Consider the following 24,255-nt stretch of genomic DNA (forward strand, 5'->3'; position numbering starts at 1 on the left):
GTAATTTCTAGCCCAAGCGCTATAATAAGTCAATCATGGCATGAATCCAAATAACATGTTGCGGCGTGCAGCCCGATCCCATAAATATCCTCACAATCAGGCCCTCGGCCTCACTCAGTCATCAATCTATACAGTCTCTCAAGAACCATGATAATCAGCCCAAACAATTAAGATATAAGGTATCAATAAAGGACAACAGAGACCGAGATAGAATATGTAGTAAAAGCTATGACTGAGTACAAAATGACAGTTTAGCAAATAACACAACATATAACACGACCTCTGCAGGTTCGTACAGTACCAACACATAGCCTCAGCATGATTTCTAACATAACTGGCAGCTCAATTTCTTTAACACGTGATGAAAATACGAATAACGACAAGAAAAATCAACTATGTAGTTCCATGGAATCATCCAAGTCATAATTCTTATGGTACACACCCACATGCCCGTCACCTAGAATGTGTGTCACCTCCACACCAATCACATAACATATAACTCAGGGTTTTGTACCCTCAGAACCAATTGTATTAGTATTACTTACCTTAAACTGTGCGAAATTCTACTCAAATATGCCCTTGTCCCGCGAAACTTCTCCAATTGCCTCGAACCTAGCCACAAACAGTTCGATAAAATCAACACGAGCTAAAGGAATCAATTCCATAAGAAAATACTAAGTTCTTAATCAAAAGTCAAAAAGTCAACTCAAAGGTCGGCCTTGGACCCACGTTTCGAAATCCGATAAAAATCACAAAATCTGGAAGCCCATTCAACCACGAGACCGACCATTCTAAATTTACCAAAATCCAACACCAAATCGATACCAAAATCCCCAATTTAAACTCTCCAAATCTCTAGCATCAACTACCAAAATTACACCTCAAAACCACACAATCTAGGTGGGAAATTCAATGGAGAAACACAATTATTAAATAAATTTAACCACAAGTGACTTACCTCAAAAAAACCCTCGAAAATCCTCTCAAAAATCACCTTAGACCGAGTTTGCAAAGTCCAAAATGAGAGAAATCATAAAACCCTTCAGATTTAAACACTGCCCCGCTATCCCGCTTCTGCGGTCCAAAAATCTGCTTTTGCGGTACTGCTTTTGCGGTCAATACTCTGCTTCTGCGGAAGAACACTCCACTCCCGACCTCGCGCACCTGCGGCCAAACATCCGCCTCTGCGGGTGTGCTCCTGCAAGACCTCGTCCGCTTCTACGACTCCAACACAGCATGCCCCTTTCTGCTTCTGCGGAAGACAATAAGCAGATGCACCTTCGCATCTGCAGAAACATTTTTGCTCCTAAGGCCACTTCCCAATCCCTTCTATGTCGCACCTACGCTTCACAGCCCGCATTTGCGAGCTCGCACCTGCGACCAAAGATCCGCAGGTGCGATTGCACCAGAAGACTTCAGCTACAGCACCCCTTTTAACTCCAAACTTGATCCGAAAATCATCCGAACTCTACCCGAGGCCCCCGGGACCTCAACCAAAAATACCAACAACTCCTAAAACACGATATGAATTTAGTCGAGCCTTCAAATCACATCAAACAATGCTAAAACCACGAATCGCGCATCGATTCAAGCCTAATAAACTTTTGAACTTCTAATTTTCACATTCGATGCCGAAACCTATCAAATAACGTCTGATTGACCTCAAATTTTGCACACAAGTCACAAATGACACCACGGTCCTACTCTAACTCCCGAAACCCCAATCCAAGCCCAGTACCACAAAGTCCAGTCTCGGTCAAATTTCTAAATTTCCAACTTTTGCCATTGGAAGCCTAATTCAACTACGGACCTCCAATTCACAATCCAGAAACACTCCTAAGTCCAAAATCACCCAACGGAAATAACTAAACCATAAAAACTCCATTCTGGAGTCGTATACATCTAAGTCAACATCCGGTCAACCTTTTCAACTTAAGCTTCCAACCCTGAGACTAAGTGTCTCAATTCATTTCGAAACTTTTCCGGACTCGAACCAACTACCCCGACAAGTCGCATAACAACAATTAATCAAGGAATGAACAGTAAATGAGGGAATGGGGTTACAACTCTCAAATCCATTGCACCTTCACTGAAGCTATATCCTTTGATCTCAACTTTCGGACCTGCCAGCCCAAAATGGCCACCGGCTCCACATCATAAGTCAAATCACCGTCCAACTGAACCGTGCTGAAATCCAAAACATGAGACGGATCGCCAACATACTTCCAGGGCATACATACATGAAATACTGGATGGACACTCGACAGACTAGGTGGCAAGGCAAGCTTGTAAGCCACATCTCCAATCTTCCTAAGCACCTCAAACGGCCCAATATACCGAGGGCTCAACTTGCCCTTCTTTCCGAACTTCATAACACCCTTCATGGGTGAAACTTTCAGCAGTACCTTCTCCCCAACTATGTAAGCAACATCGCGAACCTTCCGATCGGCGTAACTCTTCTGTCTAGACTGCACCGTGCGAAGCCGATCCTGAATCAATTTAACCTTGTCCAAAGCATCCTGAACCAAGTCAGTACCCAATAACCAAGCCTCCCCCGGCTCAAGCCAACCCACCAGAGATCGACACCGCCTCCCATACAAAGCCTCATACGGAGCCATCTGAATGGTCAACTGGTAGTAGTTGTTGTAGGCAAACTCCGCGAGCAGCAGAAATGGATCCCAATAACACCCGAAATCTATGACACAGGCACGTAGCATATCCTCCAATATCTGAATAATGCGCTCGGACTGACTGTCCTTCTGAGGGTGAAATGTTGTGCTCAATTTAACCTGGGTGCCCAACTCTCATTGCACGGCTCTCCAAAACTGTGATATAAACTGCGTGCCCCGATCAGCAATGATGGACACTGGCACACCATGAAGGCGGACAATCTCGTAGATGTAAATCTCAGACAACCGCTTCGAAGAATAGGTAGTCCCAACTGGAATGAAGTGCGCGGACTTTGTCAGCCGATCCACAATCACCCAAATAGCACCAAACTTCCTCGAAGTCCGTGGGAACCCAACTACAAAATCTATCGTAATACGCTCCCATTTCCACTTCAGAATCTCAAGCCTCTAAAGCACTCCGCCCGGTCTCTAATGCTCATACTTCACCTGCTGACAGTTTAGGCACCGAGCTACAAACCTCACTATATCCTTCTTCATTCTCCTCTACCAATAATGCTGCCTCAAGTCCTGGTACATCTTCGCGGTACCAGGATGAATGGAATACTGCAAACTATGGGCCTCCTCAAGAATCAACTCACGTAGCCCATCTACATTAGGCACACAGATCAGACCTTGCATCCTCAACACCCCATCATCCCCAATAGTAACATCTGTAGCATCAGCGTACTGAACTGTGTCCTTAAGGACAAGCAAATAGGGATCATCATACTGGCACTCTCTGATGCGATCATATAAGGAAGACTGAGAAACCACACAAGCTAGAACCCGACTGGGCTCCGAAACATCTAATCTCCCGAACTGGTTGGCCAAAGTCTGAACATCAACTGCAAGAGGTCTCTCACTAACAGGAATGAATGTAAGGCTACCCATACTTACCACCTTTCTACTCAAGGCATCGGCCAACATATTGGCCTTTCTGGGATGATACAGAATGGTAATATCATAGTTCTTTAGCAGCTCCAACCACCGCCGCTGTCTCAAATTTAGATCCTTTTATTTGAACAAGTGTTGGAGGCTCTTATGATCTATAAATACCTCACAAGACCCACCACAGAGATAATGCCTCCAAATCTTCAATGTATGAACGATGACAACCAACTCCAATTCATGAACATGGTAGTTCTTCTCATGGGGCTTCAACTGACGTGAAGCATAAGTAATTACTCTACCTTCCTGCATCAAGACACACCCAATACCAATCCGAGAAGAATCACAATACATTGTATAAGAACTAGAAGCTGAAGGTAGAACTAGAACTAGAGTTGTGTTCAAGGCAGTCTTGAGCTTCTGAAAGCTCTCTTCACACTCATCCGACCACCTGAAAGTAGCACCCTTATGGATCAATTTGGCAAAGGCGATACAATAGACAAGAAACCCCCCACGAAGCGAGGATAATAACCGGCCAAGCTGAGAAAATTCCGAATCTCCGTAGCTGAAGACGGTCTGGGCCAACTTTGAACTGCCTCTATCTTCTTTGGATCTACCTTAATCCCCTCACTGGACACCGCGTGCCCCAAGAACGCCACAGAACTAAACCAAAACTCACACCTAAAGAACTTGGAATAAAGCTTCTCCTCCATCAACCGCTGCAACACAATCCTCAAATGTTGGGCATGCTCTTCCGGGCTACGAGAGTACACCAGGATATCATCAATGAATACTATGACAAACGAGTCGAGATAAGGCTGAAATACACTGTTTATTAGATGCATGAATGTTGCTGGGGCATTGGTCAGGCCAAAAGACATCACAAGGAACTCATAATGATCATAACGGGTCCTGAATGTCATCTTTAGAATATCCGAGTCACGAATCTTCTACTGGTGGTACCCAGACCTCAAATCAATCTTAGAGAATACTCTCGCTCCTAAAAGCTGGTCAAATAGATCATCAATACGCGGCAAAGGATACTTGTTCTTGATTGTAACTTTGTTCAACTGCCTATAGTCAATGCACATCCGCATAGTACCATCTTTCTTCTTCACAACAGAACTGGTTCACCCCAAGGCGACACACTGGGCCTAATAAACCCCTTATCAAGATGTTCCTAAAGTTTTTCTTTCAATTCCTTCAACTCAGCTAGTGCCATACGATACGGAGGAATAGAAATGGGCTGAGTGCCCGGCACCAAGTTAATTCCAAAGTCAATATCCCTGTTGGGCGGCATGCCCGACAGGTCTGCAGGAAACACATCTGGAAAATGTCGCACCACCGGAACAGAATCATTAGTAGGAGTATCAGCACCAACATATCTGACAAAAGCCAAATATGACAGACACCCATTCCCAACCATACGTTGGGCCTTCAAATATGAAATCACTCTTCTGGGAACATAATCTAGAGAACCTCTCCACTCGATCCTTGGCAACCCCGACATTTCCAACATCACGGTCTTGGCATGAAAATCCAGCATAGCATGACATGGAGACAACCAATCCATACACGAGATCACGTCGAAATTAACCATACTAAGCAATAAGATATCAACTCTAGTCTCAAATCCCTCAATAGGCTCAACACATGATCGATATACACGGTCCACAACAATAGTATCACCCACTGTATAGATACATGAATAGATAGAACTAAGGGCTCATGGGATATATCTAGATAACGAGCAAAATACAATGATACATACGAATAAGTGAAACCATGGTCAAATAATATAGAAGCATCCCTGTGGCATACTAAGACAATATATGTGATCACTGCATCTGAAGCAATAACATCTGGCCTGGAAAGAATAGTATAAAATCGGGCCTACCTGCCACCTGATCAGTCTCACCCTCTAGGGCGACCTGCAGCTGCCTGGGCCCCACCCCGAGCTGGCTGGGCGGGTGATAAAGTAACTGGTGTAGAAGTCGCAGCCTGACTCCTCTGCTGAGCTGGACCTCCTGAGCGACGGGAACATTATCTCCACAAATACCCAAACTCCCCATACTCAAAGAAACTCCTCGATAATGGTGGTTGTGGGGACTGAATCGGGCCCTGAGTACCAGAGTAAGTGCTAGAAGGACCTGGCATAGATGAACCCTGAACCGATGGAGCACGGGATGAAATCTGAGCTAGGAGGACACTAAGAGATGACTGACTCGGACGCGCACTGTATGAACCATGGCAAGATGATGCGCCACAATGAACTGGATGAGCCATCTAAGCGGGCCTATAAGGATGACCCCTGTTGTGGTAAGAATGCCCCCAGAAAGTGCACCACTAAAACCGCCTGAAGTACGAGGCCTCTTGGCCTCCCTCTCCTCACGCTCCTCACTGCGAACCATCTCTAGTCGTCGAGCAATATCAACCACCTTGTCAATGTAGCACCTAATACACTCTCCCGAGTAATAACAAAATGGTATTGATAGTAGAGGCCATCAATGAACCTCCTAATCCTCTCCCTCTCAGTGGGAACCAACCAAACTGTGTGACGAGCCAACTCTGAAAACCTCATCTTGTACTGGGTCACAAACATGCCATCCTGACGTAGCTGCTCAAACTGTCTGTGCAACTCCTCCCTGCGAGTTTGTGGCATAAATTTCTCTAAGAAGAGAACGGAGAACTCATGCTATGTAAGTGGTGCTGCACCGACTGGCCTGCGCTTCTCATAGGCCTCCCACCATCTGAAAGCAGCCCCAGTAAACTGAAAAGTAGTGAATGAGACCCCACTTGTATCTAGAATACCCGTCGTGCAAAGAATTCGCTGGCACCTGTCCAAGAAGTCCTGGGCATCCTGTGACTCAGCCCTACTAAATGATGGAGGTTGGAGTCTCTCGAACCTCTCTAGTCTCTTATGCTCATCATCAGCTATCATGGGACCCATCTGGGCCTAAGCAGCTGCAATCGGCTAGGCTGGTAGTACCCCCGGTGTTTGAAGTCCCTGCATCACCTGCTCTGGAGTACGAGTGGAGGGAGTCTAGGTACCTCCCTCGGCCTGAGAAGTGGTTGGCGCGGTCTGAACAGAAATCGCCTGAGCAAGGCTGGTGCACACAGTCAAAATCTGAGACAAAGCCTCCTGAAGGCCTGGAATCACAATGGGCATAGATGGTGCCTGAGCTGGCCCCACTGGCTCAACCATATCTAGTACCTGCTCCTGAGTTGGAGCAACTGGTGGATCTGCAGGTGTTGCTCTAGCTGTTGTACGAGCTGCACCTCTGCCTCTACCGTGACCTCGGCCTCTCGTGGCCCTAGCCGGTGGTACTGGTGGATGTTTGTCCTGTCCGGTAGCACGTGTCCTCACCATCTGTGAGAGAATAGAATAATAGAAGTTTAGTTCCCGAAATCAACAAATTCGCATGACAAGAATACAAGAATGTGAACTTTTCCTAAGGGTTCGGCAGCTTCTCAAAGATAAGTACAGACGTCTCCATACCGATCCGCAAGACTCTACTAAACCTGCTCATAATTCGTGAGACCTATGTAACCTAGGCTGTGATACCAACTTGTCACAGCCCAAAACCAACCTGTCGTGATGGCGCCTATCATGGTACTAGGCAAGCCGACTATTCAAACATTTCCAACACTTTAAATCTTTGAAAGATACTAAAACAGTTTAAATAAAGGAAAATCTCTTAAAACATAATAGGAAATCATAACTCAATACATAAATTCTTCCCAAAACCAGGGTGTCACTTAGTACATGAGCATCTACAAAATGACAAAGTCTAGTACACTGTCTAGAAGTAAAACTAAAATATAAGGGAGGAGAGTCAAGGTCTGCGAACGCCAAGCAGCTACCTCGATGATCTCCGAAGGTCTGGCCTCTGCAAATCAGCAACTGTCGTGACCGGAAGCACCTGGATCTTCACACGAGGTGCAGGGTGTAGCGTGAGTACAACCAACTCAGTAAGTAACAAGACTAACTATTTTGCTGAAAGTAGTGATGAGCTTCGCGGTACAGTTCAATTACAAAAATTCACTATAGAAAAGTAGGCATGCTTTTAAGTTCGACGGTTAAAGGTCAAAACCATTAAATCATGTCAAGATCAATTGAAACAGGATATAGTACATCTCAGTAACTACATGACAGTTATATATGTTAGCTGAGGTATAACAATAATGAAATCATGTGCAAACTCTCAGAGTATCAGTCACTCAATCCTCCCATTCACTCCAACTTCGCAGTCACTCATTCTTCACAGTCACTCCATCCTCACACCCACTCAATTCTCCCAATCGCTCGGCACTCGCACTCGCACACATTAGGTACATGTGCCCATTGTGGATGTGCAGACTCCGAAGGGGCATTTCTAGCCCAAGCGCTATAATAAGCCAATCATGACATGAATCAAAATAACATATTGCGGCATGCATGCTCCCATAAATATCCTCACAATTAGGCCCTCGGCCTCACTCAATCATCAATCTCTCTGATCTCTCGGGATCTCAAGAACCATGATAATCAGCCCAAACTATGAAGATATAATGTATCAATAAAGGACAACAGAGATCGAGATAGAATATGCAGTAAAAGCTATGACTGAGTACAAAATGACAGTTTAGCAAATAACACAACATATAACACGACCTCTGCGGGTCCGTACAGTACCAACACATAGCCTCAGCATGATTTCTAACATAATTGGCAGCTCAATTTCTTTAACACATGATGAAAATACGAATAACGATAAGAAAAATCAACTATGTAGTTCCATGGAATCGTCCAAGTCACAATTCTTACGGTGCACGCCCACACGCCTGTCACCTAGAATGTGCGTCACCTCCACACCAATCACATAACATATAACTCAGGGTTTTGTACCCTCAGAACCAATTGTATAAGTGTTACTTACCTTAAACTGTGCGAAACTCTACTCCAACAAGCCCTTGCCTCACGAAACGGCCTCCAATTGCCTCGAACCTAGCCATAAACAGTTCGATACAATCAACACGAGCTAAAGGAATCAATTCATTAAGAAAAAACTAAGTTCTTAATCAAAAGTCAAAAAGTTAACTCAAAATTTGGCCTTGGACCCATGTCTCGAAATCCGATAAAAGTCACAAAATCTGGAAGCCCATTCAACCACGAGTTCGACCATTCTAAATTTACCAAAATCCCCAATTTAAACTCTCCAAATCTCTAGCATCAACTCCCAAAATTGCACCTCAAAACCACACAATCTAGGTGGGAAATTCAATGGAGAAACACAATTATTAAATAAATTTAACCACAAGTGAGTTACCTCAAAAAACCCTTCGAAAATCCTCTCAAAAATCGCCTTAGACCGAGTTTGCAAAGTCCAAAATGAGAGAAATCATAAAACCCTTTAGATTTAAACACTACCCAGCTATCCCGCTTCTGCGGTCCAAAAATCCGCTTTTGCGATACCGCTTTTGCGGTCAATACTCTGCTTATGCGGAAGAACACTCCACTCCCGACCTCGCGCACCTGCGGCCAAACATCTGCATCTGCGAGTGCGCTCCTGCAAAACCTCATCCGCTTCTGCGACTCCAATACAGCCTGCCCCTTTCCACTTCTACGGAAGACCATACGCAGATGCGCCTTCGTATCTGCGGAAATATTTCCGCTCCTGCGGCCACAGCCAAATCCCTTCCAGGTCGCACCTGCGCTTCCCAGCCCGCACCTACGACCAAAGCTCCGCAGGTGCGATTGCACCAAAAGACTTCAGCTACATCACCTATTTTAACTCCAAACTTGATCCGAAAATCATCCGAACTCCATCCGAGGCCCGCGGGACCTTAACCAAAAATACCAGCAAGTCCTAAAACACGATACGAACTTAGTCGAGCCTTGAAATTACATCAAACAACGCTAAAACCATGAATCACACATCAATTCAAGCCTAATGAACTTTTAAACTTCTAATTTCCACATTCGATGCCGAAACCTATCAAATCACGTCCGATTGACCTCAAATTTTGCACGCAAGTCATAAATGACACCACGGACCTACTCCAACTCCCGAAACCCCAATCTGAGCCCGGTAACCATAAAGTCCACTATCGGTCAAACTTCTAAATTTCCAACTTTCGCCATTTCAAGCCTAATTCAACTGCGGACCTCCAATTCACAATCTGGACACACTCCTAAGTCCAAAATCACCCAACGGAGCTAACAGAACCATCAAAACTCCATTCCAGAGTCTTTTACACCTAAGTCAATACCCGGTCAACCTTTTCAACTTTGCTTCCAACCTTGAGACTAAGTGTCTCAATTCATTCTGAAACCTTTCCGGACCCGAATCAACTACCCCGGCAAATCCCTTAACAACAATTAAGCTAGGAATGAACATTAAATGAGGGAACGGGGCTACAGCTATCAAAATAACCGGCCGGGTCGTTACAAATATTTAGATTAATAATGAGTTATTCTGATTTATTTCTTTTTTCGTTATGGATATGCCTTAGAAAGCTGCAATTACATTCTGATTTTAGTTCCTTCTAAGTCAGTATCTTGAACCCCATAGAACTGTGAACTCAATGTAAGTATGGTCTGCGGCAAGTTCGGTTATGGAATTATCCAATATATATACTGAAAGGGAAATGGATAAAATAAAATCAAGGACGAATGTATGCGTGTTTATTGAATATCCAAGAAAATGAAAGGAGGTTTATTTTATTTTCCTAAAAGAAAAGAAGGTAACTGTTAGCACAAACACCAGTTCTCTATAATAGGATTATTTAATAAATTATGTTCCTAGAAGTAAACTGGTTTTACAGGAACTAAGCAAAGAAATAACAAATTAGTCATCTGAAAATTCAGAGGCTCAAGAACATACAACTCTATAAGTCGGAATTTATGTTCCATTACATTTAAGTAGTGAGAGTAACATTAACAGACAAAAAGAAATCTACTACCTCCGAGTAGTGAGAGTGATGTTGAGCAGAGAACACTACAGGAAGAAGTCATTAATATTTCAATACCGCAAGGTAATGAAGATAATATTAGTAGTACTTCATCATAGTGGGAGAATAGTAAGGGAAATCATAGTTTGGTATGTACTTTTAGGAGAATTTCATAACAAGATCCCTAAAGAGCTTAATATCAAACTAGTTAGTTACGACAAAGCACTACTAGACAAAGATTGAATTTGAAAATAACTTGGCAAGTTCCTTTTAGCAGAAGCTTATTGGCAGAGATTTTTAATAGTCATGCAAAAGGATAGCTGTGAAAGTTATAGATGCATGGTTATGAATCTAAGTGGGAGATTGTAAGGGCATATACTATTAACCATGCATTTAGATATAGAACATTTTAATGCTTCATTATCATAGTTAAAAGCCTAAGTGGGAGATTGTTGGGATATATACTATTACCCATGGATTTGGTTTGGATATAGTATTTATTATGGAATAATTATTTATTCAATTTTAATAAAGTTTTAAATAGATCATATGTTCGTTTGTGTCCTTTACTTATATAGTAGATAATTTTGTGTATAGAGTTTAGCTTATAAACGGAAGATTAAATAATCGGTTCTTATAAGTATAAAGATTATGTTCACAATCTAATGATGAAATTGGACAAATCATCAGGAATGATTGTAGCACAAGATTAAATATAATTTATCTTGATTATGAAAATAGTTTAATTCTGACTTCTTGTACTAGTATATTTTGTATGTATTGAACGGACCAAGTAGGGATAAGTATTTTATAATGACTTAATAAAATAACTTCTCTAGCCATTAAACGTACTTATACTTTTAATCTTAATATTATTATTATTAATTTTGTATATTATTTATTGTTTTGATTTATTAAAAGGCGAGATTCTTTTGTGGGTCAATATGCTTGGTAAATTGGACAATGATGATATACATTGGCAAAGTAATAGTTAGTTGATGGAATCCATGTCTCGGTCTAGAGATTGGTGATACACCTTTATGAAAGTTTATAAGTTTTTATGTGTAAACCTTGTAGGTGGATTTTATATCTGTCACGTGAAATAAGTTAAGTGAAAGTCTAAGGAAATAATCAATGAATTAAATTGTCAGTAATTTAATTTATTTGATTAGTATCTGAATCTTAACAGGGGAAGTTAAATATGGTTTAATGGAAGAATTTCGAAATTGAACTGAGGAGTGCAGTTACGAATTTTTAGTATAATAATTCGTAATTTATTATGGTAGTATTAATTCGAATATTTGAAATTAAGTCCTTCTCGTTAATTAAATATTGTGGTCCCTGTTGTGCCTGAATAATTAGGAATTAAATGGAATTCTATTTCTTGGTGGAAAAGGAAGACCCAATAGGTTTAGGAAAAAGGTTTTAAACCCTAAAACATGTGGCTATATAAAGGGATCTTATTCCATAAGGAGGCTATGGTTTTTACTACATGGTTTTCCTAGGAGAAACTCGCTCACACGAGTTTCGCTAATTACGGGCATTATTCGGGTCACACAGCAGAAGACTGTGGAACTGGAGGATGATCTCGTGGACGGTTTTCGCTCGTACTTGAAAGCTCTTTTCGCGATTGCAGTCGCTCTTCAAAAGATAAATATCGATTTTATGTTTGATTAAAATAGATGATTATATGTTGTCTATATTATATGCAAGTGATCCTGGCTATTTGTTTCCACTGTAATTTTCAAACAAGCCTTACGGGGAAGACCTAAGACTATATATCTCGCTGGTAAAATAAAATCATCTTAGATATTTGATCAACTTCATCCATTTGGTATTTCAAAAAGGTTTCAATCTTCTTGACCAGCCGATTCAAGCTTTTGTCGAGCAAGATTATTACACAATAGAATAAAACATATGAAACATTTTTGACTGAGATCACGTCTGATATTACTTAGCAGAGTTCTGGTATATTATTACTCGTTAAATTGTTGTAGCAGTGCACATCAGTGCCGCCAACTATATATACCTAGGGGCAGAGGCGGGTAGCAGGGCACATGAGCGAACTGATCAATCAGTGAACTTTTGATCTTAAGAATTCCAAGTAAAATATATGACCGTTTCAATATATATATACTTACATATTTAGAATTTTTGCCGAAGTTAACGGGGTCTGGTGACCCCTCTTCGACAAGCATAGGCCTGGCTCTGCCTAGGGTCTATAGGAGTATATAAAGTATAATTCGTCCCTTTTTTAGTCTAATAAATTAAATATTTATCAATAAAAGTATATCCACTAATTAATCAGGATATTATAATCCCGTTATTATATTAATCTCGGAATACCTTTTTCCCAACCAAACAACCCCTTAACAATTTTGCTACTTGAAAAGTTGATCATTTCATGCGTTATTTCACGAAGATGATAGAGATGTTTGTGTTTTCTCCGGGAAATGGAAAAACACAGTAACACACTATAGAAAATGTGAAACACGTTCATTAGACGGAAAAAAAAACACAAATGATAGATTCACTATACTGTGCAAAGACGATAAAAGCAAAATAGATTATATATTTATAAATTGTTGAATACCCTTTGCGAAAATGGCTCAAAAGTTGCTTTAAGTCACAGGTTCAATTCGGCTTTCTTGCATTTTTGAATCCTTCGTTAAAATTCCTGCTCTGCCACTGCTTGAGTCTGGCATTGAAAGATAAACAAGACGGTCAACGAGTAGCGAGATTCTTCTACTCAATTAATTCGCAATGCAATGCTGAGATCTTAGCTTCCTTTTTGATTTATTAAAACAACACATTTGAGTTCTGTACACTGCATGTTTACTTACTTGACCTTACAGATCTATACTTATATTTTGAAGCCCAGAACAAGTAGTGCATGAAATTTAATGTACTTAGTATGCACATTAACCAGTAGAACCTCTCCAAATAGTAGTGATTCAAATTTCCACCAGAGAGCCATGGTTTGTGCTTTGAATTTCCTGTCACACTATTTACTATGGATACTATCGCCGAGCTAAGATAGTATCCTATGGCTAAAGAAGCCCATGATAGAGATGTTGCCAATGATCTCATACTAACCGGCGCTTCTGAGAAGCAGAATTCGAGAAGCCCTGCTAGAACGAAAAGATCGGCTGATCCAAGAAACAGGTACTGAAACGCGATCCAGAAGAAAGTTATGGGCAACGGTTTGGCAGAGTCTAGGAGGCCTGAGTCAGTAACTACACTTTTGCGCTTGATTTCAACAAGAGCTGCGATTGCCATGGCCACAATGGAGAGGAACAATCCGATACCAATGCGTTGGAGGTGAGATATGCCCATTTCTGTTTTGGTTACTCTACGAGCGAATGGGATGATGAAATGATCGTAAACTGGTGCTAGGATCATCATGAATACGACGGGGAAAATTGGGAGTGAAGCCGGTGGGACTTTTAAAGAGCCGACCTTTGTGTTCATTGTGGCTGCTTGCTGGACTGAGAATGTAGACAGTTGAGCAAGGCAGCAGTTGAGCATGATGGTGCAGGCAAAAAGCGGGAGGATTTTCATCACAATCTTGACTTCTTCTACTTGTTGTACTGAGCATTCTAGTGCACCACCACAAGCGGGTGTGTCTGAAACAGCCCGATTAAGAAAGCTAAGACTTGTTGATGGAGTCTCAATTGATTCTACATCTTTGCTTTTTGAATCTTGGCCATTTTCCTTGCCAGTCCGAATTGGAGGAGAAGGGCTTGAAGCCATACTTGCTATCGCACTAGTTGAGTTTCTTGATACACAAGAATTTAGCAAGGCCGCAATAAGAACCTACACATAAAAATCATCATTTTAGTCACTTAGAAAAGATATGAATCAAAGAGCACTTTGGTAAAGCACACTATAAAGTACATATAATCAGAGCGGATTCAGGATTTGAGCTCTATGGATTCAATCTTAAGGTTCTTAGCATGTAACCCGTTATATTTTTAAAGTTAAGATTAGTTCATAAACTACTATTTGTTGCATTATAGTGGGGATATTTACACATAAATTTTTGCTCTGATATCTTAATGCTGCATCCGTCCCTGAATATAATATGAAATAGATTATGAAAGATTAAGGTTTAGTGAAACTCTATACCTTGTTAATTGTTGTAAGAGGGCTTCCACAAGGTATCTTGTTCCTATAGAATGGCGAACCAGCAAGGAAGACTGGGATCGACAAAAATATGGCGAAAGTGGAAATTCCAAATCCCCATTGCCAACCCTTGTTGTCTTCCACCCAAACCACAAATGTTACAGCAATGAGAGCTCCAAAGGAGAGGCAGAAAACAAAGTAATTGAAGAAAGTTGATCTTTGCTTTCTTCCTTGTGGGGTTGCTTCATCAAGCTGTTGTGCACCGTGGGGTGGCAACGATCCCTTTATACCTCCTACACCTAATGCCACTAAGTAGAGCCCTATGAACAACATTGCAGCTTGTGTACCATGAACTTGTTCACACGGCACGCTGGGCGCTGCATGTAGGTCGCATGTTGGTGGCTTCAACGACGCAGAACGAGCCTGTATGGTGAGTACCACTAGCCCCTGTTGTGAAGCAAAGTTTTCAGGAAATATTTAGAAACTATCAATCAAATCTTTGTTAAGAAAAATGAAAATGATGCATGAATTATGCCTCTACATTTTATAATTTAAAACTTCTAGCTTTCTTTTCAAGATGCTGAAATAACATGCAATATATATATATATATATATATATATATATATATATATATATTCTTTTTTTTTTTAATTTAACATGATTTGGACCTGAGCAATTCACCTTACAAAATTCATTGATAAAGAGGTTTACGTTCTACACCTAAAGGCTAAACAAGACTCTCTTAAGTATTACATAGTATAATGTGCAATGTTGGTGCATCTTGAACTTGCAGGATAATAGTGCTAAAACTCAAGTAGGTCTAGGAAAAGAATGACCCTAAAAGAGTTTAAAGTTCACACATTAAAAAGTGAAGAAAACGTTCTGTAGCTGCCACTGGAATAAAGAGACAATCTCCTCCTTTAAGTCCACTTTTGACATTCCAAATTCTGGAACTAACCATACAGATTAAATCTATCAAATTTTTATTAAATAAATACCTAGCAACAGACAACAGTGGAATCTTTAGCATTAACACTATAAAAATAAAAAAAAAATAAAAAAAAAAGAGTTTTATGAGAAAAATATATATAGTACTGACCAAAATATGTTCACATGGCATGCAACAAAGACAATTTAGTAGGATTTAGTAAAGACAGGGCTAATATTCATCATTTGTAGCACTCCAAACAAATAGGCAAAGGCCATTAAAAAAACAAATCTAAGTTATTCTACTACACATTTCGACTTTTAATAGGTGTATAATCAAGCATTGATAAGTTGCTGTAGTGGCATTTTCCCTTTTGCCAAATGATATAAAATGTTTTCTGCGGGCATTTTCTCATAATGGAAAGTTCATGTCTATTTAAAGAAATAGATAGCACTGCCACATTACTAAAAACCAAACACCTGTTGCATTGGCCTTCTTAAAGTTACTATTTTTTAATCACCAGTTACGATTAATATTCCCATATAGGCTAACCATAAAAGGCAAAACCCTAATGCCATATGCCACTTGACATACCATTTATGCATAAACTTTTCTATTTTAAACAACCAAAACTTGTTCTTTAATTATGTATATTTTATCTTTTGGTACATTCTTGGAAAACTTTTTTTCTAAAAATAAACAGGCTTAGTTACAACAACAACAAACCCATTGGAATCCCACAAGTAGGGTCTGGAGAAGGTAATGTGTATACAGACATTATCTCCACTTTATGAAAGTGAAAAAATTATTTCTGATCAACCCTCGGCTCAAGAACAGTGAAAGAAAGCAATAACCAATCAATTACAACAACATAAAAGGTTGCGAAAAAGCCCATGGCAAAACTTGTAATAACAAGAACAAGGACTATGAGAATACAAGACTAGTGTCAATTATTGGCTTAGTTACAACAACAAAAAACCCGTAAAATCTTACAAGTAGGGTCTAAAATAAACGAGCTTAGTTGTTTAAGAAAAAACTTAATGATTATTTTATGATATTTCTTGTACTTGCATCATAGAGTCAACTTAACAAAATTGGGTATTAATTGCCACTAAACAAGCCACCAAAAAGGAAAGTCATGTCAATCAAAACTTGGGGTGGCCCTACCACCATCAACACGCAACAGAGTTACTCCCTTCGTTCCACAATAATTTATTAATTTGCTTTTATATTTTGATCTAAAATAAGTGTTCATTTATATAATCAAGAAAAAATTTAATTTGTGTTTTCCAAAATTACCCTTATGTACGTATCCCAAAAAGTCTTTTACTCCTCACATAACTATACTGCAATATTTAATTAAGGGTAGTTTAGTCACACTAACTATTTTTATCTAAAATTTTGTATTTCCTTAATGGATGTGCCCAAGACAAATTGGTCATTTATTGTAGAACGGAGAGAGTAACAGAGTTATAGGACGACGACAACAAATCAAAAAGTCACACAACAGAACAAGAAAGGGAAAAAACAGAAAATAAATCTAACGAAGTGTGTATGTGAAGTAAGGGTGTTAATCGGGTTAGGCCAGCCCACTAACAACCCGGTTCGACCCGGTTCGACCCGGATCAGCCAGGTTCAGTTTGGCTAGGGTATGGGGTGTGTGCCGGAAGGGGTCGGGCCTTTTTTGGCTACCGGTGCATCGGAACCTGACTAGCCCGCTAACCCTTCCAGCCCGGTTTATGTTGTAATTTTTTTTAAAAACAATTCTGACTGTTGTCAATGGTCAAAATCAAAAATGACCGTTGGAAAACGGCCATTTTTAGCACTTTTAGCCATTTCGCCCTATCCCCTTACTAAAATAACCCCTCAAACCCTGATAATTGATAAATTACATTCTTAGCTTTTTAATAACTATAAATAGCCCCCCTCTCGTCCCGAGAGATGGCGGTTAACCAGATAATAATCTTACTTGTCCCCAACAATAAAGTACCGGGCATTTTCGGGTTGCCCGGTTCTAATTCCATATGCATAATAGAATGAAAATCAAGACCCACGTTTTGGGGGTTTGGCTGGGCGAACTCTTCGTCATTTACATAACTACTATTATCCACAAATAAGCCTACACAGAAGGATGGCCATAACCTATTCAATGTGGTCGTGTATGTAATAGAATTCAATGGGAAGACCTCTTAGTTGGAAGGTTCGTCCGGATCTCTTCCTGGTTCAACCCACTCAATATCCGAGAGAGTGTAGGCTTTTGGCGTTCATTTTTTTCACAACTTACACTCTTCTTCTACTCTAATTCTCTCTCAATTCCCTTGATTATTGAATTACTTATTGCTCTCAAGTTCTCAATTAATTAATATTTCAAGTTTTATCAATTATTTATGGTAGCCACTACAAAATTACAATTATCAAGAGAAGCGTGGTTACCATTTTTGTTAGGTTCAAGTTAAATCATGCCTCGTGCTTCTAGAGTGCGTTCACATATTTGGGAACACTTTGAGGTGGTAGAAGAAAATAAAAAAGTTCGCAAAGTAGAGAACTGTGGTCGAGTCTTTAATGTTTATCGAAAGTGGAGGGGCACAACTGGTTTAAGGAGGCATATCAAGGGTTGTCTTGTGCGTCCTCCAGGAATTCATATTTAAGTTGATTTGAGATAATTTGGGTTATTTTGAATTTGTTAGACTTATTTTAAGTTTAATGTGTTAATTTATAAGACAAGTTAATTTGAAGTATTATTATGCAATGACAATATGAAAGGAAAGCCTTTGAAGTTTGATCCTTACCTATTGGTCTTATTAGATAATTTTATATAGCCACTTAATTTCAAATTTCAAATTTAAAACTTTAAAGTTTAAAAGTTTAATTTTATGCCTTAAAATACTTATTTTATTATTTAAAAGTTTGTAAACACTTAAGTAACAATTACATTGAATAAGGAAACATAATACACACAAAAAAATTAATAAACCGGCCCGGTCCGAACCCGATAAGCCCGAACCCGGACGGGCCCACCAAAACTCGGAATATCCTAGCCCACTACTAACCCGGAATCCCAGCCCACTAACCAGCCCACCCCACTAATCGGACGGGCTGTTTTTTCCCATGTCCAGCCCACACCCATTATGTGAAGAGGCAAAATCTAAAATTTAAACTTAATTAATTCAAGGTTCTGAGTCCTTCAAAATTATTTGTTCAAGACTGAGTATTACGCAACTGTTCAGGGCTTTCAATGCATTAATAGTATGGTTTATAATGAAAATGTTCTCAACACTAGCTACGCATATAAATGGAAGAAGAAAAGGACAACGTCAAATGTGAAAACCTAAGATGCCAATATATAACATGCCAAGAGTGTCAGCTTCTCGAATGTACATGTTATATATATGAAGCATCTGCCATGGCTGCTGATACGCTACTAGTTACTGGTTTGACTTTGAGGCAAACACTCGTCGTGTACCTTTAGACAAACAACTTGAATGCAGAGGCGGAGCTAAGATTTAAAGTTTATGGGTTCGGAATTCTAATTCATTTAAGTTACTGAGTTTTTAGTTAATAATTTGTATACATTCAATAAGTTTCTTAAAACAAATACAAAGTTTGGACCAAAGCTACTGAGTTCGACGAACCCGTACCCCGCGTTCTAGCTCCACCCCTGATTCAATGCTAACAAACAATATTGTTACATTGCTTTTCCGACGGATATTTAGATGTTGTATTTATATGTTTGTCTTTTTCCTAATTGTTCCCTCATCTAATTCCAACAAATCCTTATCCCAAGCTCCCGCAAGTTAACGTAAATTCTTGACAAAGATTGTTCTGTAGGTGTAAAGACATCTGATGAATTCACATAATGTGTGGTTGAAATTTACCGTTTATAATTTCGGCGAAGGAATATTGCAATTTTATTAATATACTTATTCTCCTATCTTCGCCTTCCCCACTATTACTATTCATATGTGATCATATCCAATAGCGGGAGTTAAAATTTTCATTAAGGGGTATCAAAATATAAAGAATAAATACACGAAGAAGTTAATTAAGGAGAGCCAACATATACTCCAAGTATATATGGATAAAAATAAATTTCTCAACTACGCAGTATAATATTTCGGCGAAGAATTGTCGTTTGACACCCTTAACCTATCCAATCAAGAAAAAATGACTACTTGTAAATATTTTTCTTAGTCTATTGGCACAATATATATCACTGACCAACGTAAAGTGCGGGAGAAAAAATATACTTAAATACAAACCAAAAAAGGTTTTGTGTGAGTGTATGTTTTGATGTGAAAAAAGGCTTATTTTGGGTATGGGTCCCTGGAAATTGCAACACTCTAACTAAATACGCTGCATGAATGATGTGGCGGGGGGGGGGGGGGGACTAAAATATTGTATCTAAAAATCAGATGTAATTTGACAAAATTAGACGACAAATGTTTTCATACTATAAACTGTGTTTTCCACGATGCCACAAACTTTATTTCACCAAATCGAATCATATCAAGTAGTTTCTTTTCGAGTCATGGCTCGTGGGATTTCTTTTGGAATTTTTTTAAAGAATAAGAATGACAAAGGAAAAGCTAAGCTCCATTATGGGGTCAATATTAATTTTCCTAATTTCTTCGTTAATAAGTTTGATGTTTGGTTTGATGGATGGGACTATGAGGAAAAAGAAAAAGAAGCAGACAGAGAAGATAAAAAGAAAAAAAAAGCAACCAATTCCTATGTATCTTTTAAGTCATACTAACAAAACTTTTGTAGCTGGAATCGATCAACTTGCTCACTTGCAAATTGGTTTCCCTATTGCAATTTTAAAACTGATCATTCACTATTTTTAGGATGCCATTCTTAATAACTAGTACTAGTATAGACTATCTCATTATTATGCTTGGGTTTGAGTCAGAGACGGATCGAAAATTTCAAGAAGATGTGTGTACTATTATGAAGAGGTGGATCTACAATTTATATTGACGGATTTTACTTTTGGCACTTATGAACCCACTATACTTTTGAAATTATAGGTTCAAAATTATTTTATTTTTTCAAATTTTAGTAATTTTTACATATATATCTATACTAAGTGTGACCGTGTCGTGCACCCAATAATAATTGGTGCACCAATGGATCTTTTGAGCATGGGTGGACGCACATATATTTAAGTAATTTTGAAAAAATATAACATTATTATATATGGTACATGAAAAGAAGCATGAGTTCACGTGAATCCACGTATCGAAGAATGAATTATTTTTGGTAGACAACACTCGATTAATCAGAACTTCATAATACGACCAGACACTGAGAAAGAAAAAACTATTGCACTATGCAAATCTTTATTGTATGAAAATTCACTCAACAAAAAAAGAATTAGGAGGAAGTAATAGAAGAGGGAGTATTGGGAAAGAACAACATAGGAGTAAAAAAAAAACATAGTCATTCTTTACTTCAAAAGTAATTTGACTTTTTTCCTTTTTTTTTCCTTTTGAAAGTGCGACTACTATCATTTATAACGGTTCAATTAGTTTAAAAATGAAAATAAATTAATATACAAGAAAGGGAAGATTCTGAAAAAATATACTAATACTACAAGACAAAAGAGAGTGAATGGGGTGCATAAAAAGTGTGGCTACGTTACTGCCTTTGATCACATTTCCCAACTCTCTTTAATTCAATATTGGCCAAAAATGCCATAGTTTCTGCTCATTTTACGCCTCACCAAATTAAAATCCACGTGCGTGCAGTTCAGTCAGTTATAAATATAAACATTTTTTTACAACATAGTAATACTATTTTTCAGTAGTAGGTTAGTTATCATTTTTTAAATATCTTACCAATTAATATTCATCATTAAAATGTACTTGCAATTACCTCACGGATTACTTAAATATGTAAATATTTTTTACACTATTAGTACATAAAAGAAGAAGAGTAGAACGGCGATGAACATATAGATGAAAGAAAAAACATAATGGGAAATAGAAATGAAAATTTACCAGAAATTCGATGAGTGCACTGATGAGATAGATGAAATAAGTAGTGCAGAAGGCATCAGATAAGAATCCACCAAGTAGTGCCAGTAGAAATGCTGTGCCCATAAAATTGGTCACAGAATTTGCTGATTTTGACGGTGAAAAATGCATATATTCCGACAAGTAGAGCACCAAATTGCTTGCATTTGCCAGATATGCCAAGTTCTCCAGCACCTCCACAACTGTTATTTTTCATTACAACAAAATTCACGAATCAAAATTTCAAACATGCAAGAAAGGATAAAAAAGTACATCCAGGTGTATAAGGCATCTCGCGTACGTCTTGATGCCACCATCAATGACTAATTTCACGGCTCAAACCGAGATAACTTGATCGTTGCCCGGGGTTCCCTTCATTTCAAACATGCAAGAATGAAGGAATATCTCTTTCTCAAAACCCCTTATAAAATTTCCAGAAAATAAGGAGTTTAGGCATATGAAAATGATTTTTACCCAAGACAAAGGAGGCAGCAAGTAAACCACCGTGTTTCTTAGTGAGAGCAGGCCTATTTTTCCAATCAACATAGCCATCCCAACTGCTTAATTGGGTTTGGCTCTCTGCTTCCTGCAACACAAAACAGAGTGATGAATATATTGAAAGGCTGAAAACAAAAAGGGTTAAAGGGAAAGAGAGGAGAAAAAGAGAAAGAAAGAAGAACCCACCATTTTGTTTTCTTGAATTCCTTTTAGCTTTAATCTCAACTTGGATTTTAGGGGTTTAAGTTGAGAGTTAAAAAGACTGGAGGGATCTCTATGGAATACAGAGGAATGAGATAGAAACGAGAGTTATGAAAGGTGGGGCTATTTAAAGAGTTAGAAGAGAATGGTTTGGGAAAAAGCAAAGGCTAAAGGTCCTCCTCCTATAGGAGAATTTCAAGAATTTCCATTTTTTTCTTTTTTTTCTTTTCAAAATTACAAATGTTTTTTTTTTTTTGAAAAATGATATTGTATAGCCGCTCTTAAAATAATAGTTGAAAATATATATATATTTTGTATATATATATATTTTGTATATATATACATTCTGTATGTTATATACAAAAATTATATATATATTCTATATACTTTTTTAGTTACAGAATATAAATAATTTCTGGTACGTGCTAAAAATAATAATTTTTTATTTATATTTATGACACAATTCCTCTTTGGCACTCGAGCTTTTCTTCCTTTTTCACGGGGAATGAAAAGAAGAGAGATTGAGTGATGTTAGAATAAGGATTTGATTGGTTATAGAATAAGGATTTGTTTGGTTTGGTTTGGTTTGAGGGATGAGATGAGTAATCATGGTATAGAATTTGTTATGCTTTATTCGATATTTGATTGTATTTTGAATTATGTATAACTAATACACCAATTGATGTCTTATTTTATACCCAGTATAACATGGAATAGTGATACATGAATTAATTAATACATAACTTAAATATCAAAAGATAAAACTACCCTTAATCTTTTCATCAACCTGTCATCAACGTCCTTTCAATTTTATTAAGTTTAAAAACATATGCGCATTTATTAAATTTTATCCTATATATTTCAAATTTAGTACAAAGAACTAGATTATAAAAAATAATTTTTGTAATATAATCTCTGCAATGTTAATTGTTACAATACTAATATATGTATTACAATATCTGCATAACTTTTTTCTTTTACCAAAAGACCCCTAAAGTTTAACTATATATTTTTGTGAGTCTCGCCTAATGTCCGATAATTGCATGGGAGCTCGACTAAATTCGGCTGGGTATTTTCCTTCCTTCCACCTTCTTTTTCTGTTTTCTTCTTTCTTTGTTCTTTTTTCTTTAATTGTGTTGTTTGTGTTGGAGAGCTGAAATGAGTCAATACCTACCTTGTAGTTAGTGGCAATCGAACTCTCTCTATCCTCCAAATTTGAGTTATCTTTACGTAGATATAACACCGAAAGTACATTTGTTTAAATTTGTAGGTTTTACTTAGAAAAGAAAAGAGAAGAGGATCTTATACTACTATTTTTCACTCACTTGACTTGGCAATTCCGATTCATTAGACTTAAGACTTTTGGAATAGTCAAAGTAAACAATTTTTTATATATTTTTTGTTAGGGCTTTTACCATTCGGTAGTCGAATCGGAGCATAAATTCTAAATTGATTATGTCATACGTCTCGTGAGGTTGGAATTGGTTCTTATATCATTCCATGCTCACAAATTTTTCGAATATATATTTTCTAGAATTTCAAAAACACAAAATGCACGTCAATTGAGCTTTGAGAGAATTCATGGCAGATAACCATATTTCTGCTAAGCAGTGTATCGAATGATCGAGAACGAACCTTTTAATTTGTTGGATATATGATCCTAGTCAGAGTAGGTAAAATTACTGGAAAAAATGTCTAATTAAAAACTGCTTTTACGTTTGGTTCATAGAGTATTTTTTTATTGAGAATTCTTTGTTCCTTTTTGTGTGAATTTCCTTCCATTATCCTTAGGACCACATAAATAAGTAAAGATTTAACTCGTTTTCTTCGAATCTTAACCTCTTCTATATATATATATATATATATATATATATATATATATATATATATATATATATATATAAGAATGTTTTCTAGAAAAATCACAAGTGTAAGGTCAAAATAAAACTTTTGAAAGTATTCTCTTAGTGCGTCGTGGGTGGTGAACTGTGGTGGTCC

At 38.3% G+C, this 24,255-nt stretch overlaps 1 protein-coding gene across 1 annotated transcript; it reads right to left on the reverse strand.

The window, feature by feature from the left end:
• Nucleotides 1-13,247: 13,247 nt before the first annotated feature.
• LOC104117969 (protein NRT1/ PTR FAMILY 4.6) lies at nucleotides 13,248-22,380 on the reverse strand. The gene is made up of 5 exons (XM_009629124.4): nucleotides 22,243-22,380; nucleotides 22,033-22,144; nucleotides 21,544-21,761; nucleotides 14,619-15,062; nucleotides 13,248-14,306 (listed from the first exon to the last, which is right to left on the reverse strand). The coding sequence occupies exons 1-5, from the start codon at nucleotides 22,243-22,245 to the stop codon at nucleotides 13,326-13,328; spliced, it is 1,758 nt and encodes a 585-aa protein (XP_009627419.1). The 5' UTR covers nucleotides 22,246-22,380; the 3' UTR covers nucleotides 13,248-13,325.
• Nucleotides 22,381-24,255: the final 1,875 nt, after the last annotated feature.

The sequence above is a fragment of the Nicotiana tomentosiformis genome, chromosome 10 (genome assembly GCF_000390325.3).
Source record: "Nicotiana tomentosiformis chromosome 10, ASM39032v3, whole genome shotgun sequence".
Lineage (NCBI taxonomy): Eukaryota > Viridiplantae > Streptophyta > Magnoliopsida > Solanales > Solanaceae > Nicotiana > Nicotiana tomentosiformis.

Excerpts from the sequence above, each read along its gene's own strand:
- LOC104117969 (XM_009629124.4), bottom strand. Across the intron at positions 15,063-21,543 it reads GTGCACTCATCGAATTTCTG|GGGCTAGTGGTACTCACCAT; the intron begins GTAAATTTTCAT and ends GCTTCACAACAG. Across the intron at positions 14,307-14,618 it reads CTCTTACAACAATTAACAAG|GTTCTTATTGCGGCCTTGCT; the intron begins GTATAGAGTTTC and ends TTTTATGTGTAG.